We start from the raw sequence: 19244 nt of genomic DNA, 5'->3' as shown, positions 1-19244 counted from the left end.
TGTCAGTTCGAGTTGCTCCTTCCGTTCCCAAACACCAGCTACGAAGTGATGGTTTACGTAAAGAACAAAGAAGCCTCAGACGAGTTGTGGTCAGATGCAGGAGCATGGTACAGCGTAACCACGATGCCCAGAGCGCCGTGCGCATGTAACGACGCGCCTCAAACATCGGAACCGACTAAAGAAAGGGAATTATGTAAAGCTTGTACCCTTACAGATGATATTATACATAAACAATTGGCATTAAGAAAGAAAGTTAAGAGTTTATCAGAGAAACTTGGTAAAATTAAATATCTTTCTACATTATTACCGCTGTCAAGAAAAATAAACAAGAGAATAAATGATCTAGTGTAAAACACCTACTCCGTATCGTAACAATTCTAAAACATACCGGTAATTCTAGGATTTGTTATCATTTCTACGAGATTCTATGACGTAAATAACAAGTGGTTCTTATCAAGGAATGATTATATTAAAATATTTTGTAATACCATGTAAAGCTTATCAACTTTTATTTACTGTCTCTATCTCTACATACTTGTAAATAAAACCTAGTAGTTATGTGAGTACCTAGAAACAGTTACAAAATGGATATATTTTAAAAATGAAATATTTTATTTAAAGTTTATTTCCAAAATCAATTGTTTTTCCATAGTACCTACAGTATAACTATTCATATGTAGAGTGTATAAACTAAGTATCTATTCGATATTTGATTGAATAAAATGTTGTCCAAATCGGTTCAGCGGTTTAAGCGTGTATGAGGTATAAGGTAACAGACAGACACAATTTCGCATTTATAGTATTATATTTAATATACATATTATATGTTAGTAGGGAATGGTGGATGGAAACATGGTACTTATCAAACCAGGAAAATTTTAGTTTATTTATACAGCTACGTCTAATTAAACTATTAACAACAAAAACTGACTCACCATCATGCAGCCACGTATGAACTAAAACGCCTTTTTCTAAACGTCATATTTATAAACTCCATTGTCACCGCTTGCGTAGAGAAAAGGGGTGTTGTTGTCATTGCTTACCGACCACTGAACAGACTTGTGCGCATGTAAACCAGTGGCAAGAAAAGGCTTTTTCACCTCAGCAGCTCGAACAAGGGTACTTTGCTACTTAAAAACAGTGAGCAAAATCGCATTTTGCTTACTGAGTGAGACAAAATGAGCAAAATGCGATTTTGCTCACTCAGTGAGCAAAATGCGGATTTGCTCACTGTTTTTAAGTAGCAAAGTACCCTTGTTCGAGCTGCTGAGGTGAAAATTTAATTGTTGGTATATCTTAAGAAAACATGAGTGAATAGAGGTAAGTGGTGAAGAAGGAATACATTTTTCGGGTTCTCTAATATGTTCTCACTGCTGAGGTGAAAAATGTTGTGTACTACACGAGATTATTTACATCTCGTGCGCTTTTGAGTCCCTTACTACGCTCAAGATTCTAAATTAGATTCACTCGCTACGCTCGTGAATCTATTATAGAATCTTTCGCTTGCACGGGACTCAAAATAAGCACTCGAAGAAATATCAAACTTTGATCTCTTGTTGTACAAATAACTATTCCCAGTCCCACTCAAACTTTTGAAGGAGCTTAGGAACCTCCTTGCGTCAGAATCTTGGTATTTTATCTCATCATCATCATCATCATCTTAGCTTTCGGTCGCCCACTGCTAAGCATAGGCCTCTCTTCGTGTACGCCACTTTATCTACCTATAAGTAACGCCCCATTAAGAGCCACCGCACCCTAGCGTCTCCCGAGCGTCGGCGTCTAGTCATCGCTATAGCTGCTGCTCGACGCAACGTTGGCGCAACTGCGCGGCGCGCGGCGACGCAATTTTCCATAGCGCTGACTAGACGCCGACGCTCAAAAGACGCTAGTGTGGGGTGCTGGCCCTAAACGGGACTTAGGTATGCCTCGTTTTCTCAATGACGGCAAAGTTTTGCAGACACATTATTTACTTAGCTGAAAACTTTGATTAATGCTGTTCCCTTACCATTTATAATATGATAAAGATTGGGCATAAATTGTTGTCAATGTCACGTAATTTATGTGCGACTGTGCGTTTTCGTAATGTGTACTACGTATACAGACGACCCAATACCCATGCACGAAGGGTTTTAATAAAGTTTCTACCTATACAAAGTCCAGGCACTAGGATGACTCACGCTAAACCGGGCCGGGGCGGGCCGAATCTTTCGGCACTTCGTTTTCTATGGAAAGCACCACGTGATCACCGATCAGCCGTCATACAAAATGACATGTCGAACGCCTCGGCTCGGGCTCGGCCCGATCTAGCGTGAGTCATCCTTAAGCCTGCAACTTGGCAAGCGACCGAGCGAAATGCTAAGCGTCAAATTCCCATAAAAAAATATGACGTACAGTACTCGTAGTCTGTGCTGAAAGAGAAGAGTCATATAAAGTATAGTCCACGACTTTTGTCTTTCAGCACGTGTTCATCCTCTGTTCATCACATTCTCTGCGTATATAGGTTTATGTTTAGTTTGTAATTGAAAAGTCTGTACAGCGTTAACTTGGTCCAACTCTAAAACACTGTTGTAAAACAGCAATAGGAATAGAAGAAAAGGCGATTTTCCGGGCGGCGAGCAGGCGTGCGCGCGCGCACATTGTCTTAGTTAATGGGAGAGTGCCGGGTTGCGCAGGTTTAACATTACTTATGTAATTTTATGTTCGTGTCACGCCTCTATTTGGCACGCAGTTTTGTTACCTACTTGTGGTATATGCTATTGACATAAGGCTTTAGTGCATGCAATTAACGATGCAATTAGGTACATTCCTTGATGATTATCATTTGCTTGCCCTGATTGCATTCACTTGGGGTCGGCGCAGCCTGTCTTTTTCTTTCATATCTGATATATACTTTGATACGAGTATGAGGGTATAAGATAATACATATACCTATTAGGTAGTTTACAACATGATGATTGCTGTATTGTCTCATGCTATCGTGTCATGCTTCTCCCGTTCTTGTTAGAAAATGACGATCAAGATACAATAACGGGCGATAAAATTGTGACCATATCACAGATCTTCAGGTGTTATATATGTTACAGTTATTAGATAAACGGAAATCGGTAACTTATTGCAATTAAGTTGTCAAAACCAATAAAATAGCTTCACACAATTTTAACAAAGCGTTTATATTATTTATATCTTATTTTACCCCCTCGATTCATATTCCCGAATTTCTCCTTCAATTTATAAGTACATAGTCTCGTTTGACCATTGACTGAAAGAACTGACTCCTAGGCAGCTTTGATGATGCCCAACGAATTTGAACCTTCAGTCACTACACGTAGAGATTCTTCTCGATTGCGAGAGGCCTCATGAGCCGCTTGCCCGAGTCCCACTTGATTTCATCCAGAAGCTCCTCCCGCCGACTTCGGACCACTACTGCCAAGTAGAATAGTATCACTGGAAAGAAAAGATTTAATTCCCGGTCAAGCAAGTTTGTCAGTAGCAAAAGGGAACGATTACCCTTAATTCGCGCCTAAATTTTAACTACTAAAACGGAAATGGCTTGACAGATTATAAGGTACCTATTTAACAGTAACAGAAAAAAAAACACGCGGCGATATCTGCAGCTTACTGTACATAAAAACCACAAAACAGCAATCCTCAGATAGACAAAGCATTATTAAACAATACCGAAAATAATTTAGCGAAGCCCGCAGTTCAAGACAGTACGAGACGGCGGCGCACTGTTGGCGCCCTCTGCCCCACCTAGGGGACATAGGTATAGGATTTAAGTCAAGTGGATACTTACTGGAATAAAGAGAATAGATAGATGTGACGTAACTATCGCTGACGTCACCGTTGACGTACATCATGACTGTCCCCGCGCCGGACAGCAGCAGCAGGCTGCCGCAGACCGTCCATGTGAGGAGCAGCCACGGTTGTACGAGGCTGGGGCGCTTCTGCAAACAGGAGGTTACAATTTAGTACAACATCAGGGACAGCTCCGACCTTCAAGCTTTTTCGAAGGATTACAGTATAAGGTTCCTAAAAAAAAGAAGTGTTTGAACAAGTTTCTAAAAGGTCGGCAAAGCGTAGGCGTAGGCTTTTTATCAGGCAAAGAACTCGGTATCAGTAAACTTTCAAGAAGTGAGGATGTGTCTATGGTATATCAATTTATATGCAGTAGAGTCACCTGGAACAGTCCGCAGATCATAGCGCAGCCAGTGATGAACTGCAGTGCAGACGTGACGGCAGCGACGCTGTAGAACAGCATGGTGGCTGGCGGCAGCCGCAGCAGCAGCGCCGGCACCGCGAACAGCGTTGCTGATGCTGCTGCAAACAGCTGGACAAGCACAGAAAATTTAATACGTTTCCAATGGTAGAACACGAATGTATATAACGACAAAATGTTTGAGCTAGACCAAGCGACCTTGCAAACATATCTGTTTGGTTAAGATAAAAATGCAAACGAACATGTAGAAATTGTGGGAAGCCTGACTTTGTTTGAATGAATATGGGCTAATATTGTATTTTCATGAATTAAGCCGCTGGACAACGGTATGCATCTCAATGCCACAGGCAGAACCCAATCCCACATACATATCCTAGTCCTACAGGCGTAACATGATGCAGACAACTGATTGATAAAAATACAATTCTTCGTCAAATTATCTAGGTACTCACCACGCATACGAATCCAGTTATCTTCGCGCCAACATCGAGGTTGATACAGCAACAACAACTATTCAATCTAAACACACTCATACTCTATTTCTTTTAAACGTGTTTCACAGAAATCCAACAATTATTCCTCGACAGCACTCTAAATGTTATCTCTTTCCTACAAAATAATTAATAGAGTCACGTGTAGGTAATACTTTTATTTATAAATCCACTTCAAATGCGCGTTATTGCAAACTTAAAAATATTTCTTAACTTGCAGTATACCTCTAATTATCAACACGCGTGCAAATTATTCTTCCGAGTATCTATTAGACAGGCGTACAAAGGACTTCCTTACTAAAATGTCTTAATTGATATGTGTTTATTATAGTATTGTTGACAAGGGACTGGCGCCGCACAATCAAGTTATCATTTATAGATGATTAATTTCGATGATTTCACTATCTTCGCTGGCTGGTATCTGATAAGGGCAAACACTTGAGACGGTGTTTACGGCCCTTTTTAGGGTTCCGTACCTCAAAAGGAAAAAACGGAACTATGGAATAGAATCCGTCCGTCTGTCACAGCCTATATATGTTGGAGCACATATTAAGTTGAAATCTGGTACACATAATTATATGTACATGGACAGATTATGTAGTACACAATTGTTTTCCATCGTATTTTCTCGAAAACGTTTGTATTTGTCATGCTACTTCAGTCAACGTCAGTACCGAGACTGGCTGAAATAGCAAGACACGTTCGTATGTTGCCGTGAAAATACGATGGAAAATAATTATGCACGAGGTACATCTGTAAGTCTGTGATGACTGTGACCCGAAGATAGACATATTGACACGTAAATAAATTACATAATTTTAAACATAGGGGCCGCTAAAAGGTCTAAAACATTTACAAATATACCTATAGATGACAGTAATCCTATCTCTAGGAATGTACAGTCAAGCGTGAGTCGGATTTAAGAAAAAAAGTGGTGTACGGTATTGAACCCACGGAACGCGAGTCCGACTCGCACTTGGCCGTTTTTTTAATGGTAAACGTGCAGCTATGCGATTTTAGGATAGTGCTGTTTTAATTCGGAGAATTTTGATAAATATTCTAATAATTTTACGACAATTTTACCTTTATTATGTGTGTCACGAAGACAAGCGGAGTGCAAGGGCACAGCCACACGTAGGTACTAGGTACATCTTAACTAAGGTGTAGGCTTATACATATTAGTGTGCGAAGTTAGGGCTGCAGAGTTAGGAGAGTCTTAGGAGCTTTGGCTCTATATACATGAGATCTTATACATTTTTGACAGTGCGACTAGTGCGAGCCTTATGGTTTTTCGTATTGGCAACATTTTAAATTAAAATGTTTTTGGAGGGATATCAAAGTCGTGGAGTCGGACCAAAGCTGACTCTGCATAGTGACCAGTGTTGGCCAAGACGTTAATGCAATTGACTATTCTTGACCGTTAACCAGTACAAATTGAACCGTCCATTACGTTTACGGTTCAATTTGTACTGGTTAATAGTCAATTAATTGCAATTATTAACGTTCGGCCAACACTGCTCTGCACAGCCTGTGCAATACAGCACAGGCTTTGCAGTGACAGAGTGTGAAACTGCCACCATAAACGAAAATAATTGTATGATGTTTATAGTAGACCGACTCTACACACTGTTAAACCTTCCTAAAGTCAATGTAAATATGTAGGGCAGATTACAATGTAGGTATATTCTTTATCAGGATTACGTCAGCAAGTCAATAGTTCTTTGACAATCCTTACGATTCGTCATGGTTGTGAAATACCCTAGGTAATAGGTAGGTATCGAATTTATACTGTCGTGTGTCATAGGTACCATCGCCCATACTGTTAACTGTAAGTACATCGGTGGACTTTATGCCTTTTGTAATAAGGTACACCGATATACAGTTAAGAGTGTTGTTGTCTGTGCTAACACTAATATAACTGCTAATTTTTCGGTTTAACTAAAGTACTTCTAGTCACTCGCGCGACATGTCTCAGAGAGCCTAGCTAGGTCTCCATTTTCAAACAGTAACAGTGCATGAGCAGCGGTTACGGCTAACATAAAATTACCTTATACTCTAGGTATCCTAATTATTTATTTATTTATTTAAACTTTATTTATTTATTTAAACTTATCGTACAAAAGGCGGACTTAATGCCAAAAGCATTCTCTACCAGTCAACCTTAATTATTAGGTAGGTATGTCGCGATCATTAAGATTAACTACGAATGGCTCAACAGGCTATAGGTAACGCTCACTCGTTGATAACTGCAGGGAAGTCCCGACGCCTTGGAGTCCGAAGACGAATTGAAGTCGTTTCAAACTAGTTCACATTTTAAGTATTTTAACATCGAAATTATCGGCGCGATTCGGAAAATGAATAAGAGATTCACTAGATATGAAATAGTAAAGATATGTGACGTTCCACGGCAAAAGGTACCATTGCCCCGACTGAATATTGGAGCGTCACATATCTTTACTATTTATTATGTAAATTTGTGACCCAAAGACGGACATGTAACGCAAACAAATTAATTTTAAACATGGGGGATTTTAACACTTTTGCGGGGTAAATTAGAAAATTAAAAAATAAAGTCTTTCAATCTATATCGTGTTTCATATCAAATGAAAGAGCTCATTGTAAGAATCTCAAATATTTTTTTATAAATAGTTTAGCAGTTATTCAAGAAAATAGGCAAAAAATGACCATTCCCCCCTTATCTCCGAAACTACTGGGTCTAAAATTATGAAAAAAACACACAAAATAGTTCTTTACCTATAGATTACACGAAAACCTAGAAATGTGCAGTCAAACGTGAGTCGGACTTAATGTACCTACGGAACCCTTGGAACGCGAGTCCGACTCGCACTTGGCCGGTTTTTTAATGATATAGGTAGCTAACGAGCAGACAGTTCGTTTGATGGTAGGCGATCACCGTTGCCCATAGACACCCGCAACACCAGAGGGGTTGTATTGTAAGTGCCGGCATTTAATAAAGATGGGACTCTTTCCGGAATGTGTGGCCACTTACGCCGTCAATATATAGAGGTATACTTTATCATCCTGTAATGTACTCGTAATTAGCACAATCTTGCAATTTAAAACGCAACTTTTTTCAGTCTATACATGTATATTATGAGATATATTATGTCTGCTTGTATATGATATTTAATAATAAATAAATATATGTGACGTTCCACGGGAAAAGGTACCTTATGGCACTTGGCGCTTACGTCGCATAGCGCCGCAATAATAATAGCGCGCGACGGCGGAGCGGCGTTAATAATAGCGTAAGCGCCAACGGCCATAAGGTACCTTTACCCGTGGGACGTCACATATAGAGAAGATTAAGATAAGATAGAGGTCAAACAATTTAGAAGTTAACAAGCTAAACATCTTTATATATAAGTAGCAATTTTGAAAATTATTTGACGACCATCATAATCATGATAAAAGTCAAAAAACCAAAAGTAGGTACATACAATTCGAAGTCCATATCTTTCTACGTCACAGGCGTCACAGCTTATCTTTGTAGAGGGAGAGCTGGCTGCGAAAATGTCACCTCATTTTATAACGATTCATGGTAGTCTGGCTAGAACATTAAAAAAAATACAATTACGTTTTATTGTATAACAGTTGATTTTTTTGATTATTTAATTCATGTTAAATGTTGCCCGAATATATGTACAAACAGTAGGTACTGGCTGAGATAGTGTCAAGCTGTTAACCTGGTTTAAAACTTGTTGATTTACCTACGTATGAAATTAATACTGCCCGGTTGAAGTTTATGAACATATCTAAAACTTATGGCTAGAAGGTTGCTAGGTAACGGCTACACAGCTAACATTATAGTATTAATAGTGCTTGATTACGTTGTCCAATGTCCCTGTCACATAATGTTATACATATACCTAACATTATGTTACAGCCAGTATGGGAGCACCATAAAGCTTGGAAATATTACATTTGATGGTAAGGAAGCAGCTATCCGCTAGAACTAGGTAGGTACTTAATACGCTTATTACGCTTAAGCGGAAATACGTTAGAACACAAGTATATAATTTTAATTTTTGCAGCCAGCTCTCGGCCTATTGCGAATCATGGCCAAAGATATCACCTCGGCTACACACACCTATGTAGGTACCTAACACCTATAGTTCTGCGTAACCATTTGTTTACATTCAACTTTAGTGAGTTTGTATATTGTGCTAGCATAGCGAACTGCATTCATGTTCTCTTAGATACTGAATTTGCTATAAATCTGTTGACTTATGTGAAATAGTGAAGCTACGAGTGACAAAGTGAAATAAGACACGATGGGTGTACCAATGTTAAAGAACTGTTGCTTTTGCGCGAGTTTACACACAGGAATGCTCATTATAGCGTATTTATATTCAGTGAGTATACAGCCTGCAATTCTAGTGCTTACAAATAACTATTCAGTCTTACATTAATACCTATAGTGAAATACCTATGTTGTAATTTTAGGGTTATTTGAAAGATTCAAAACTGCACTGATTTGTTATCTCAAAACAAAAGAAAATCATATTATTATGATAGTTTTGACATTTATAAGTGTTGTGACACTATCATGAGTTGTTTCAGTATACACTTAACTTTTACTCAAAAACTGCTTAAGGTTATAGTTTCAGGAATGATATGAACAGAATTTCAGTAATGTTTAAGGTTCAACTCCTAAAATAAAGAAGCCTCTGAATATACAAGTGATTACTTTTGCCGGTCAATAATAGTCAGGCGTTATAAAACGGTGAAGTGATGTTAGGGTCTGTAAAGAAGTTAGGAGACTAGGTAGTTTTCATTTGTTTGTGACATGTTAATCGTGTTATAGTTATCTGACAAGGTGGTATTTTTCACTGAAATTCATGTCAGTGGTATGCAGGGTCAACAATTTATCAAAGGGTTAACAATTGATCATAACGTAATTTTCTTTTGAACCTGTTTTAATCTACATAGTACGGTTTTATTTGCAGTTAACTCCTGCAAATATTGTTTGATTACGGCTGTCCTATAGTTTTCATATGTTTTGCCCTGGCATTTGCCCTTGATTTAAATGAGTAACTGAATTCTTAAACATATTCATTATCTGTCAGCGTCATGTACAAAACAAATAGAAACATTTGTGAACTTTTCTTAGGGAAGTATAGCATGTGATCGTCCATGATTTTTAGTACGTTACTACGTACTAGGTATGTCATTGACACAAAGAAAAATGAGGTTTATAGGTTTTCCCTTTTTTCAAACTTTGCAATAATAATTTTTAAGCGAAACCTATAAACCTAGAAGGAATATATTATGCTGAAGATATCGACATCAATATCAAAGTTATATGTTAAGATTTAGTTAGTGGAAACCGTTTTCTCCCGAAATGGAAATTGTTTGAAAAAAGTTACTTTTGTCAGTAGCTAATACTTCCCTCTTAAATATTTTGTTTTCTTTTCAGGTATGGGCTCTAGTAGAGCTGACGGGGTACTGTCTAATAGTGACGTTTCGCCCGCTGGAGTCGGTGCGCGGCGACGGCGGGCTGTCCATGAGCAAGTACGTCACGTTCGTGGTGTCCGCGGGCGTGACGGGAGTGCATTTGCTGTGCTCTCTGCTGCTCATACTTGCGGCGTACAAGGTACATGTAGGCTCTAGTAGAACACGGTACTGTCTAATAGCGCCGTTTCGTGCGCTGGAGACGGCACGTGTCTAGCACGCTCAATGTCTGTAGATATAAATCGACCCTTAAGAATGCATATTCGACTCTGTACGGATATGATGGTCGTTCTTGTCTACGTGACAGCGTGATAAAACGGTGTCCGTCACTTTCTTTCCCACGGTGTTAAACAGTGACAGTTATTTTATCACGTGGATAAAGATGGATAAAGCTATCCATAATAGGCTGGCTGATCGCCATACATTGCAACAAACACAAATTTATGGCCGTCGGCAGTGGCGGATTTGCAGTCTTTGCCGCCCTAGGCTCAGACCCTGTAGCCGCCCCTTTCTCAGTATCAGCACCCATCATACTGACTGCATTTAGGTCAGGCAACGAAAAGGTATAGAGGGAAATGCTTGGACACATTTTTTACTAAGTAACTTTGTTTGGACTCGTTAGGAGGTGAAAATATCAAAAGTCGCCGGCCGTAGCCCTTGAGCGGGGGTGGGGGGGTTTGATTTAAAGGTCCCATTTTTCGGTTTTTCGTTTATAATATCTTAGAAACTATGCATCCTTGTGACATGATCATTATACAAAATGAAAGCTGATTAAATTTGCTACAAGTTTTATACAGTCGAGTTTTTCGATAGGTATCTTGTTTAGTTTCTGAGAAAGCCGCTCTTGAATGTCTATAATTTTGCATTAAATTTCCATCAATAATATTCACAGTGCTCACGAGGAAAGGAACCCGAAAGATTTTAACAGTGTAGCAGATCTGCGAAATTGACTCCACACTCGCGTTCGCGGCTTCGTGCACGAGTGTGGAGGGCCCTATACAACCCCCCCTTTAGACTATTGCGCGTGAATCGCGGCTCGACTTCGCGGAGCGAATATATCGCGACGTTGACGTATGACTCCACACTCGCAAAGTTCTCGGTGATTTCGCAGTTTAGTTCGCGCCAAGATGGCTGAAAAGCATCAGCTGATTGACTTAACTGTAATTTATCTACGGCAATGATTGCTGATGCTTATGATATCGAAAAACTGTACTAAATAAAACTTGTAGCAAATTTAATCAGCTTTCATTTTGTACAATGATCAGTCGTTAGAACGCATAGTTTACGAGATAAGTATAAGCGAAAAACCGAAAAATGGGACCTTCAAATCTCCCTCTTTCCCCGGCTCATTAGCTACGGCCGGGGACTTTTGATATGTTGACCTCCTAAGTAGTTCAAACAAAGTTACGAAGTCAAAAATTGTGTTCCAAGTTCCAAGCATTTCTCTCTATACCTTTTTTTGAGAATTCGTTGCCTATATATGAATAATTTTGTGTTATTTCTTGTTATCATCAGTGATTTTTTGCCGCCCCTAATATCTCGCCGCCCTAGGCTCGAGCCTACTGTGCCTTATGGGAAATCCGCCACTGGCCGTCGGCGTTAGCGCCGAGCATGTACGCTCGAAGCGTGTGTTCCGCGACCCTTGGGGGCCTTGGGTAATGCAAACCTAACTCGTTTACAGAAGCTGTCATACCTCACGCTGCCATGGACGATAGTGACGGGCCTCCTGACGGCGATGTACTTCGTGCTGTGCCTGACCGGCATCAGCCTCGTGCTGCAGGACTCGAGAGAGCAGCTCGGCCCCGAGGCCATCTTCATCTGCGTGCAGTTCGTCAGGATCTGTGAGTACAGCTACTGCAGCAGCAGTTGATGGAGAGGCGAACTTACTTAACGTAGTTTCCTGGTTGGTTGGAGATTAGGAATTAAGATTCACCTCCACTTACATCCGGTTTTCCAAAGGCACTGATAACTAGGACTGTATGTATTTGATTTTGGAAACATTTTCAGTGACGTGTAGGTATTTTCGATGTTGTCGATGTATCTAAGACAAGCTTCAAGCTTCTGATAACATACTCCATGTTATAATCGTTTGCAATGGATTTGTGAAGGCCCCGTCAGCAAATACCTTATTAAGAGGGGGCAGTTGTTTTTATCTTAAACAATTTCACGCGGAAACTAAACTACTATATATTTGCGACGCAAGAACAGACTCCAAGCAAAACCGTAAAAAGTTAATGTTGGCTCTCGATATGCAAAAGCGTTATACCTATGTAGATTTTGTAGAGAGATGAAGAATTTTTGATTTTCGGTAATTTCGGTTGTCGGTGTGGAACCCCAGGTTGCTTGTTACGCTAATGCTGCTATATGTCCCAGGCATCTCCGTGTACTGCATCATGGTGGTGCACAGCCGCCACAAGCAGATCATGGCGGAGGAGGACGAGCAGCGGTTCCTGCGCTCAGGAAGAATCAACAAGGGCAAGCACGAAGACTATCCGCTCATACGAATATAGACCTGCTATCATGCCCTAATTTATTTATTTTACCTATAGTATTGTATTAGCGACTTCGATCGCGTAGAAGTTCTTGATATAAAACATTCAGCGGATAATATCGCGTATAATAAATACGTCCCGACATTTCGAACCCTTTAACAGCGTTCGTAGTGACATGCAAAATATATTGACTTCTGTCAAAATTTGTCGTGTAAAGAATGACCCACAGACCGGGCCGTGTCCGGGCCGGAGCTTCCGGCGCTAACTTTTCTATGACAGATGACAGGTGATCACGTGATGCTTTCCATAGAAAACGAAGCTCCGGAAGCTCCGGCCCAGACACGGCCCGGTCTAACGTGAGCTATCCTTAAAAGGGTTCGAAACGTCGGGATGTGAACCAATACTTTCACGTTTACATGTGATTGCTGGTTAAAACGCTGCAGGCGTATAAAGTTTGAGCAAGATATTTGTGACGTTCCACGGATAAAGGTGCGGTTGACACTTACGACGTGTAGCACCGCATTAGAACTGGAAAATCGACAATAATAGCGTATGCGCCGATCGTCTGAATTATAGCTACCTATGGAACGTCACATTTAATGTGTAGCACAGCAACCACGTTAGGTTTTGACAAAGAGTTATTAGTTATTACCTGTTTAATAAATATTTGAATATAATGACTCCATGCATTTTAATTGCAGAAGGGAATGAAGTACAAACAGCAACACTCCTAACTGTATCCTAACATCGGTGGACCTTATTACAAAAGGCATAAGGTCCACCGATATACAGTTAACAGAACGGACAAGGTACCTCATACTCCGCTGCCGCTACTGTAACGCTTTCCAAGGAATCTTGCTTACGTTTGCTATTGCTACAGTAAATAAGTAAATGACAGTCGAAATAAGAGTTCAGCATCCGAGCGCTATGTTACACTGTTACAATTTCTCATTCAGCCAAAGACATCAGTCAATCCTTATTACAGCGAGTTAAGGTCTATTGCACATCTGGGTGCCTTCGTGGTTATGAATGGAGCGGACAATCATTCACTTTCCTCGGGGCACGAAGTCGTGACCCAGGGGTCAGTGCACCCGCGGGCTCAAGTACCTAAAATAAGTTTAACTGAACGAAGTGTTTTGAGAGAAATTGTCTAAACAATCTTTCGATTTTAGACAACTTAAATATAAACAAGATAGGTAGGCAAAGCTAACTTTTGGATGCAAATTGTGATTAAAATGACAGCCCGTGTGTATTGATCTGTTTATTAGTAAAATAAAAATAAGTACCTAAGTATATAAAGTTTTTGATCATCCAAACTCTTTGGTGTGGACGTGCCGATTACGGTCAGAATTAAATTTAAAAAATCTGGAAAAGTAAAAAGCACTATATAGTTCCCAAAAGCCAACTTTGCGAACGCTAAACAGCTAATACTACGTAAAGTAGCACTTTTTGAGCAACTGTATTAAAATAGTTATTTGTACAACAAGTGATCAAAGTTTGATATTTCTTCGAGTGCTTATTTTGAGTCCCGTGCAAGCGAAAGATTCTATAATAGATTCACGAGCGTAGCGAGTGAATCTAATTTAGAATCTTGAGCGTAGTAAGGGACTCAAAAGCGCACGAGATGTAAATAACTTTGATCTCGTGTAGTACACAACATTTTTCACCTCAGCACAGTGAGAACATACCTATTAGACAACTTGAAAAATGTAATCCTTGTTCATCACTTAATACCTGCACTCATGTTTTCTTAAGATATACAAACAATTAAGTTTAATTACCGCAATGGAACACAAAAACAAAACGTAATAATAAATTCCATTAAAATAATATAGAAATAACAAACATTAACTGACACTTCAAACTTTTTTTTGTAAAAAAAATCTTTGTAAGATACGGTCCGAATTGCGGATACGTACTATTTGTCAACTATGGTAGAAATTCTTAAAAGTAAAATAATTAATTTTGCGTGATGATCTGCGTATTTTTTGAGTTCGTTATTTTAATTGTACAATAAAATACCTAAAATATAGTATTTTATCAGTTTTTATCAAATCTTAAACTTTATTTTTATTTATTAATTATTAAGAATTCATACTCGTACGTGGTTTGGAACGATGCGGTCTGAAGTTTTTCGGGGGTCTATTATAAACCGTGAATATACTGTTGAATGTCGTTTTAACTTTTTTTTGTCTGTTTCTTTTTGCTAACAGTGTGAAAGGGACAGAGATAATAGAACCCAAGTATTTCGAAGTTTTATTAGACCCCGCATGTTGAAATGACATTTGACTATAAAGGTCACTTGAATGTCATTTTGTCTCACTCAGTGAGCAAAATCGCATTTTGCTCACTGTTTTTAAGAATCAAAGTACCCTTGTTCGAGCTGCTGAGGTGAAAAAATCTTTTTTATGATTACGTACCTCTAACTCCAGCTAAGTATCATTTGATAGTTAGGTACCTCTAGATATAAGCTTCGTAAGTGAGCTTGTTAATTCTTTCTACGCAGATACTGGCAGCCCCATCAGATCTTGCAATGCAAAACGTTAAGCACACAATCGTTCCAACTTTCGTTTCCGTAACAATAGTGTTAGTTTTATCGCCCATCAGCAATTAAAGACCCGTCAGCCAGAGGAGAGACCACACTGAACACAATACTGAACAGCTATTTTTTAGGGTTCCGTATAAATGGCCACCGGGTTTATCGTTATTGCACATAAAATAATGAGTACAGATGTCGGACATATATAAAGGCATGCTCTATCAAGCAATGGGCCAACAACTAATGATTTTAGGTGCAAGCTTTTTCAAAACAATAGTAAGTAGATAACCATCCAGTTTTGCGCTGTAGAGTATATCATGTATCAAAATTATGGTACAAAATCCAACAGGACTCGGAAATAGCTATTTAATAGGCATTCTCGACCTAATACGTACTCCGGTCTGATCTATAAGTACCTACTCAGCTGAATTCTATTGAAAATTGAGATATTTCAATAACATTATGCATTCATCCTAAGCATCGTAATCGGCAATCAGAATTAGCAAGAGTTAATTAGGCGTACCTACCTACTGACTGGCGTTATCACTAAATCATTATCATTGACCATCATTTACGGGTAAGAGTAGATCGACAGACATTAAAGATTATTAGAATTTTCGCAATTTGTGCGCCACAATTATGACTTGAGGCTAATTGCTCACGATTCTTCGTCGCAGATGTTGTTTATTACCTTATTCTATATTCTAAAAGGATTTAGGGACTCAAGGAATTTATCTTATGCTAAAATAAATATTTTAAATCTTATAAATCTCAATTTAGTCTTGACCATATTGCACAGTGTCATTATTACATAAGTACAGTACAGAATATGTCCTAACAAACTTTCGCATTGAAAATATAAATTGAATTATTAAATTGAAAATCATTATCTCCGGTCTGTCGGCCCATATTCTGTTAGTTTACACTGCGCTTAAAAACTATATTAGTTGGTATGCATAAATTGTAAAATAAATAAAATTAAATTAAAATATTAAATAAATTAACTTCACTTCAATTAAATTTGGTTTTTGTTTTTTTTTTAATTAGAAAGTGTCCTTAAAAAGGAAGAAATTACGGCATTTCCTTAATCCGGGGGCCGCAGGCGGGCCATCACTTTTCGTCGCATTTGTCATTACGATAGGTAGGATTGTCATCTCGACGAGGGCCCCAGAGGTCACAGGTGAGACGAACATTCGGTAAGCTGTGTAGACAGGGATGTTGCGAATATTCGCATCCGCGGAACATCCGCATTATTTTCAACTTCCGCATCTGCATCCGCATCCGCATAAAATCGATGCGGAGCTCATGCGGATGCGGATGTCGACCAAGTCGGTAACAGGAACGTCTTAGCGGCGGCGTAAGGCTAGGTAATTTCGTCATTATATAATAACGAAATCGTCTAGATCCCGAAAAGTCGACCAAGTTTATTTATTAAATAAAACGCACCTATAATCTTGCTCAAATACTAAACGTTTCGTTTTTTTAAATAAAAATTACTAGAAATGAAATATTTGACGTTTTTTAAGTACCAAATCTTAACATCCGCATCCGCATCCGCAGATGTGAGGCTTTAAATATCCGCATCCGCATCCGCGGATGTCAAAAAATCTGCATCCGCAACATCCCTGCTGCAGAATGGCGTGTAGTGGCGGAATGCGGGCGAACGACCGGCGCGGCGCGGCGCGCGGGCGCAGCCGGGCGGTGCCCTGCTGTCGGCCGGCCGCGGCTTAGGGCTTTCTCTGAACCTAAACCTTGTTTTTGTGTCCTATCGCCACTAATAATACAAATATTTGTCCGATATTTTGACAATCATCGGATCAGGTTATGCGTTTTTTTTTACATTTGAAAAACGCATCATGTAAAAACCACTAGGCTAGGTTAGGTTAAAGTATTTTGTACTATCTATGTAGCTTGAGTACGGCAAACATCTCCACACGAGCCACGAGTTTTATGAGCCACGCTTGAGCTTGAAATAAAGGTTTTTTTACACAATTTAATTTAAGTAACAAACATGATTCAATGATTCGTCCTGAAATGCTCCGAAAATCCCTAAAATGAAAAGGTTGTGCATAGCAATAGCGTATTAGCCAATCAAAAACTTTCTAGAGCCAAAAGTCCGAAGTCGAATCTTTTTTTAAATAATCAACTAGCCAATTGTTATTATGTATTTATGTGTCAGCCAAAATGCCCGCTCATAGCGAGCTACACGATACGTGATTACGCCTTACGGTAATTAAGCGGGCATTAAAGCTCTTGCTACACGGTCGCCGACAAGCCTTCTAACCGTCTGACCTTGGTCTGTCCTTGGTCAGTTTTGGTCAAATTTTGTTGGAAACAACTGTCTACACGGTCCGTCGAGACCAAGGCCACGCGGTCTGAGGGGCTTGTCGGCGACCGTGTAGCAAGGGCTTAAACCAAAACACTTCATTATTTCAAACACTTTCTTCACAATTAATTTAGTTTGCGCTTTGTTCGCGCCCGCCGGCGTTTTGGGCATAGACTAAATTAAAATAGACAGGCCATTTCTAGTTGGTCGCAGTGGGAGTTGGGTTGACCACGATGGTATAGCAAAGAGAACCGTTTGGTTATCTTCTCCGCTCCGCTGGATTACAAGCAATGCTATTGGTTGATGCCCGCACGTCTCCTCTCATCTCCGCATCAGTTGAAAGGCAGCCATATAATTTCTCCCATTGGTTCAATATCAGAAACAGGTTTACTTTTAATAATTGTGTATTAGATCCTAATGATCCTTATATGATATTAGGCCAACAGATTATGCAGCGTCAAGGTGTGTAACTCCCCGAACTCCTCTCGTCTCCTCTCATCTCTGCCTCAGTGTAAAGGCAGCCTAAATCCCCTGCTATTATTTTGTCCCCTCTGTCTGCTCTGTATTAGTCTAGTTGCGCACCGCATCACTTTCTCGCACTCTCACTAATTCCAGTTGCATTGTAATTTGTAACATGTGGCCGTTGACCATACATTTTGGACAAACGTAACACACAGTCGATATTTTTTTTTAATACTCGGTGGCAAACCTTACAATCCGTTTCAAGACGCGGTTGCCTTTACAGGCATTTGCAACTCCAAAAGGCCGAATATCCAAGATGATAATCGTACATCGAACGCCAAATGAAAAGAAAAATGTTTTGTGATGACAGATGCTACGATGTTATACCTATTGTATTTGTATTTGTATGAAAAGTCACGTGACTATTCCCATACATTATTTAACTTCCGATTGGCGGTTTCTAACCACGATTGCCATCTTGGCTAATTCCCCAGGGCTACACAGATTATTATAAACCTTAGCCTTGTCGAAGTGGAAAATATGCACTTGTGTGATCTACATGACAATATTATGGTTCGCCGTGGTTCGTGTGCACGGTTTATTCGTTTAAAGTCTGCCCGATGTATTGTGACATTTGTGACTATTGTGAGGATGTGAGCCATTACAACATTAAATTTACACAATCACTTTGTTTTATGATTACTAAAATTAACCAATTAGCCTCGTTACTTAAATAAATAGGTCCACACAATATTACACGTTAACTTTCAAATGATACACGTGTACAAAAACAAGGGTTGTTAATTTTGTGTCCATAATGCCTTAGTTGTATTTGTATTTATCCCATACTTTTTTTTTTATGGCTTTCCCCTCTACTAATTAACACATCATTATGACAAACGATTAATAGCTAAGAGGCTCGTAGCGCGTTCATGAATAACGCCATAAGTAGGTACATAAAATATTTATAATCAATTAGCAGACCGTATACAGTTAACAAATAATTACAAATCGTTTAGACGCCCAATCAGCCCGTCAGAACAAACAAACATACCTACATACAAAGATTAGTGTTTGTTGAACACCTGCCGCATATAATAGAAAGTGTAATTATCTTTCGGCCATACAACGAATTAGATACATTTTATTGTAGACACGAAATGGCAGTAAATATTCATTAGCTTTTAGCTTATCGATTGACAAACCACAGGTAGCGGGTTCGAACTTCGAACCTCTGACC

General features: G+C 39.3%; 3 protein-coding genes across 3 annotated transcripts in view; 1 reads left to right on the top strand and 2 right to left on the bottom strand.

Annotated features, from left to right (window-relative positions):
* LOC134653741 (uncharacterized) overlaps positions 1–1004 on the bottom strand; it is a gene marked incomplete at its 3' end in the record, with an annotated part of 13020 nt that extends 12016 nt beyond the window's left edge. The window contains exon 1 of the mRNA XM_063509136.1: positions 936–1004. Within this exon, the coding sequence (XP_063365206.1) occupies positions 936–941 (6 nt within the window). The remainder of the gene's footprint in view (positions 1–935) is intronic.
* Positions 1005–3214: 2210 nt separating this feature from the next.
* On the bottom strand, positions 3215–4784 carry LOC134653308 (uncharacterized). Its single transcript, XM_063508634.1, has 4 exons — positions 4672–4784; positions 4181–4330; positions 3797–3947; positions 3215–3444 (listed from the first exon to the last, which is right to left on the bottom strand). Exons 1-4 carry the CDS (start codon positions 4750–4752, stop codon positions 3320–3322), a joined length of 507 nt encoding a protein of 168 aa, XP_063364704.1. The 5' UTR covers positions 4753–4784; the 3' UTR covers positions 3215–3319.
* Positions 4785–8899: 4115 nt separating this feature from the next.
* Positions 8900–12697, top strand: LOC134653306 (uncharacterized). Its single transcript, XM_063508633.1, has 4 exons — positions 8900–9086; positions 10151–10327; positions 11867–12026; positions 12559–12697. Exons 1-4 carry the CDS (start codon positions 9006–9008, stop codon positions 12693–12695), a joined length of 555 nt encoding a protein of 184 aa, XP_063364703.1. The 5' UTR covers positions 8900–9005; the 3' UTR covers positions 12696–12697.
* The last annotated feature ends 6547 nt before the right edge of the window (positions 12698–19244 follow it).

Source organism: Cydia amplana, chromosome 13 (assembly GCF_948474715.1).
Source record: "Cydia amplana chromosome 13, ilCydAmpl1.1, whole genome shotgun sequence".
NCBI classification, from domain to species: domain Eukaryota; kingdom Metazoa; phylum Arthropoda; class Insecta; order Lepidoptera; family Tortricidae; genus Cydia; species Cydia amplana.
Note: the sequence above shows the minus strand (reverse complement) of the source record. Positions and strands in the feature narration are given on the sequence as shown.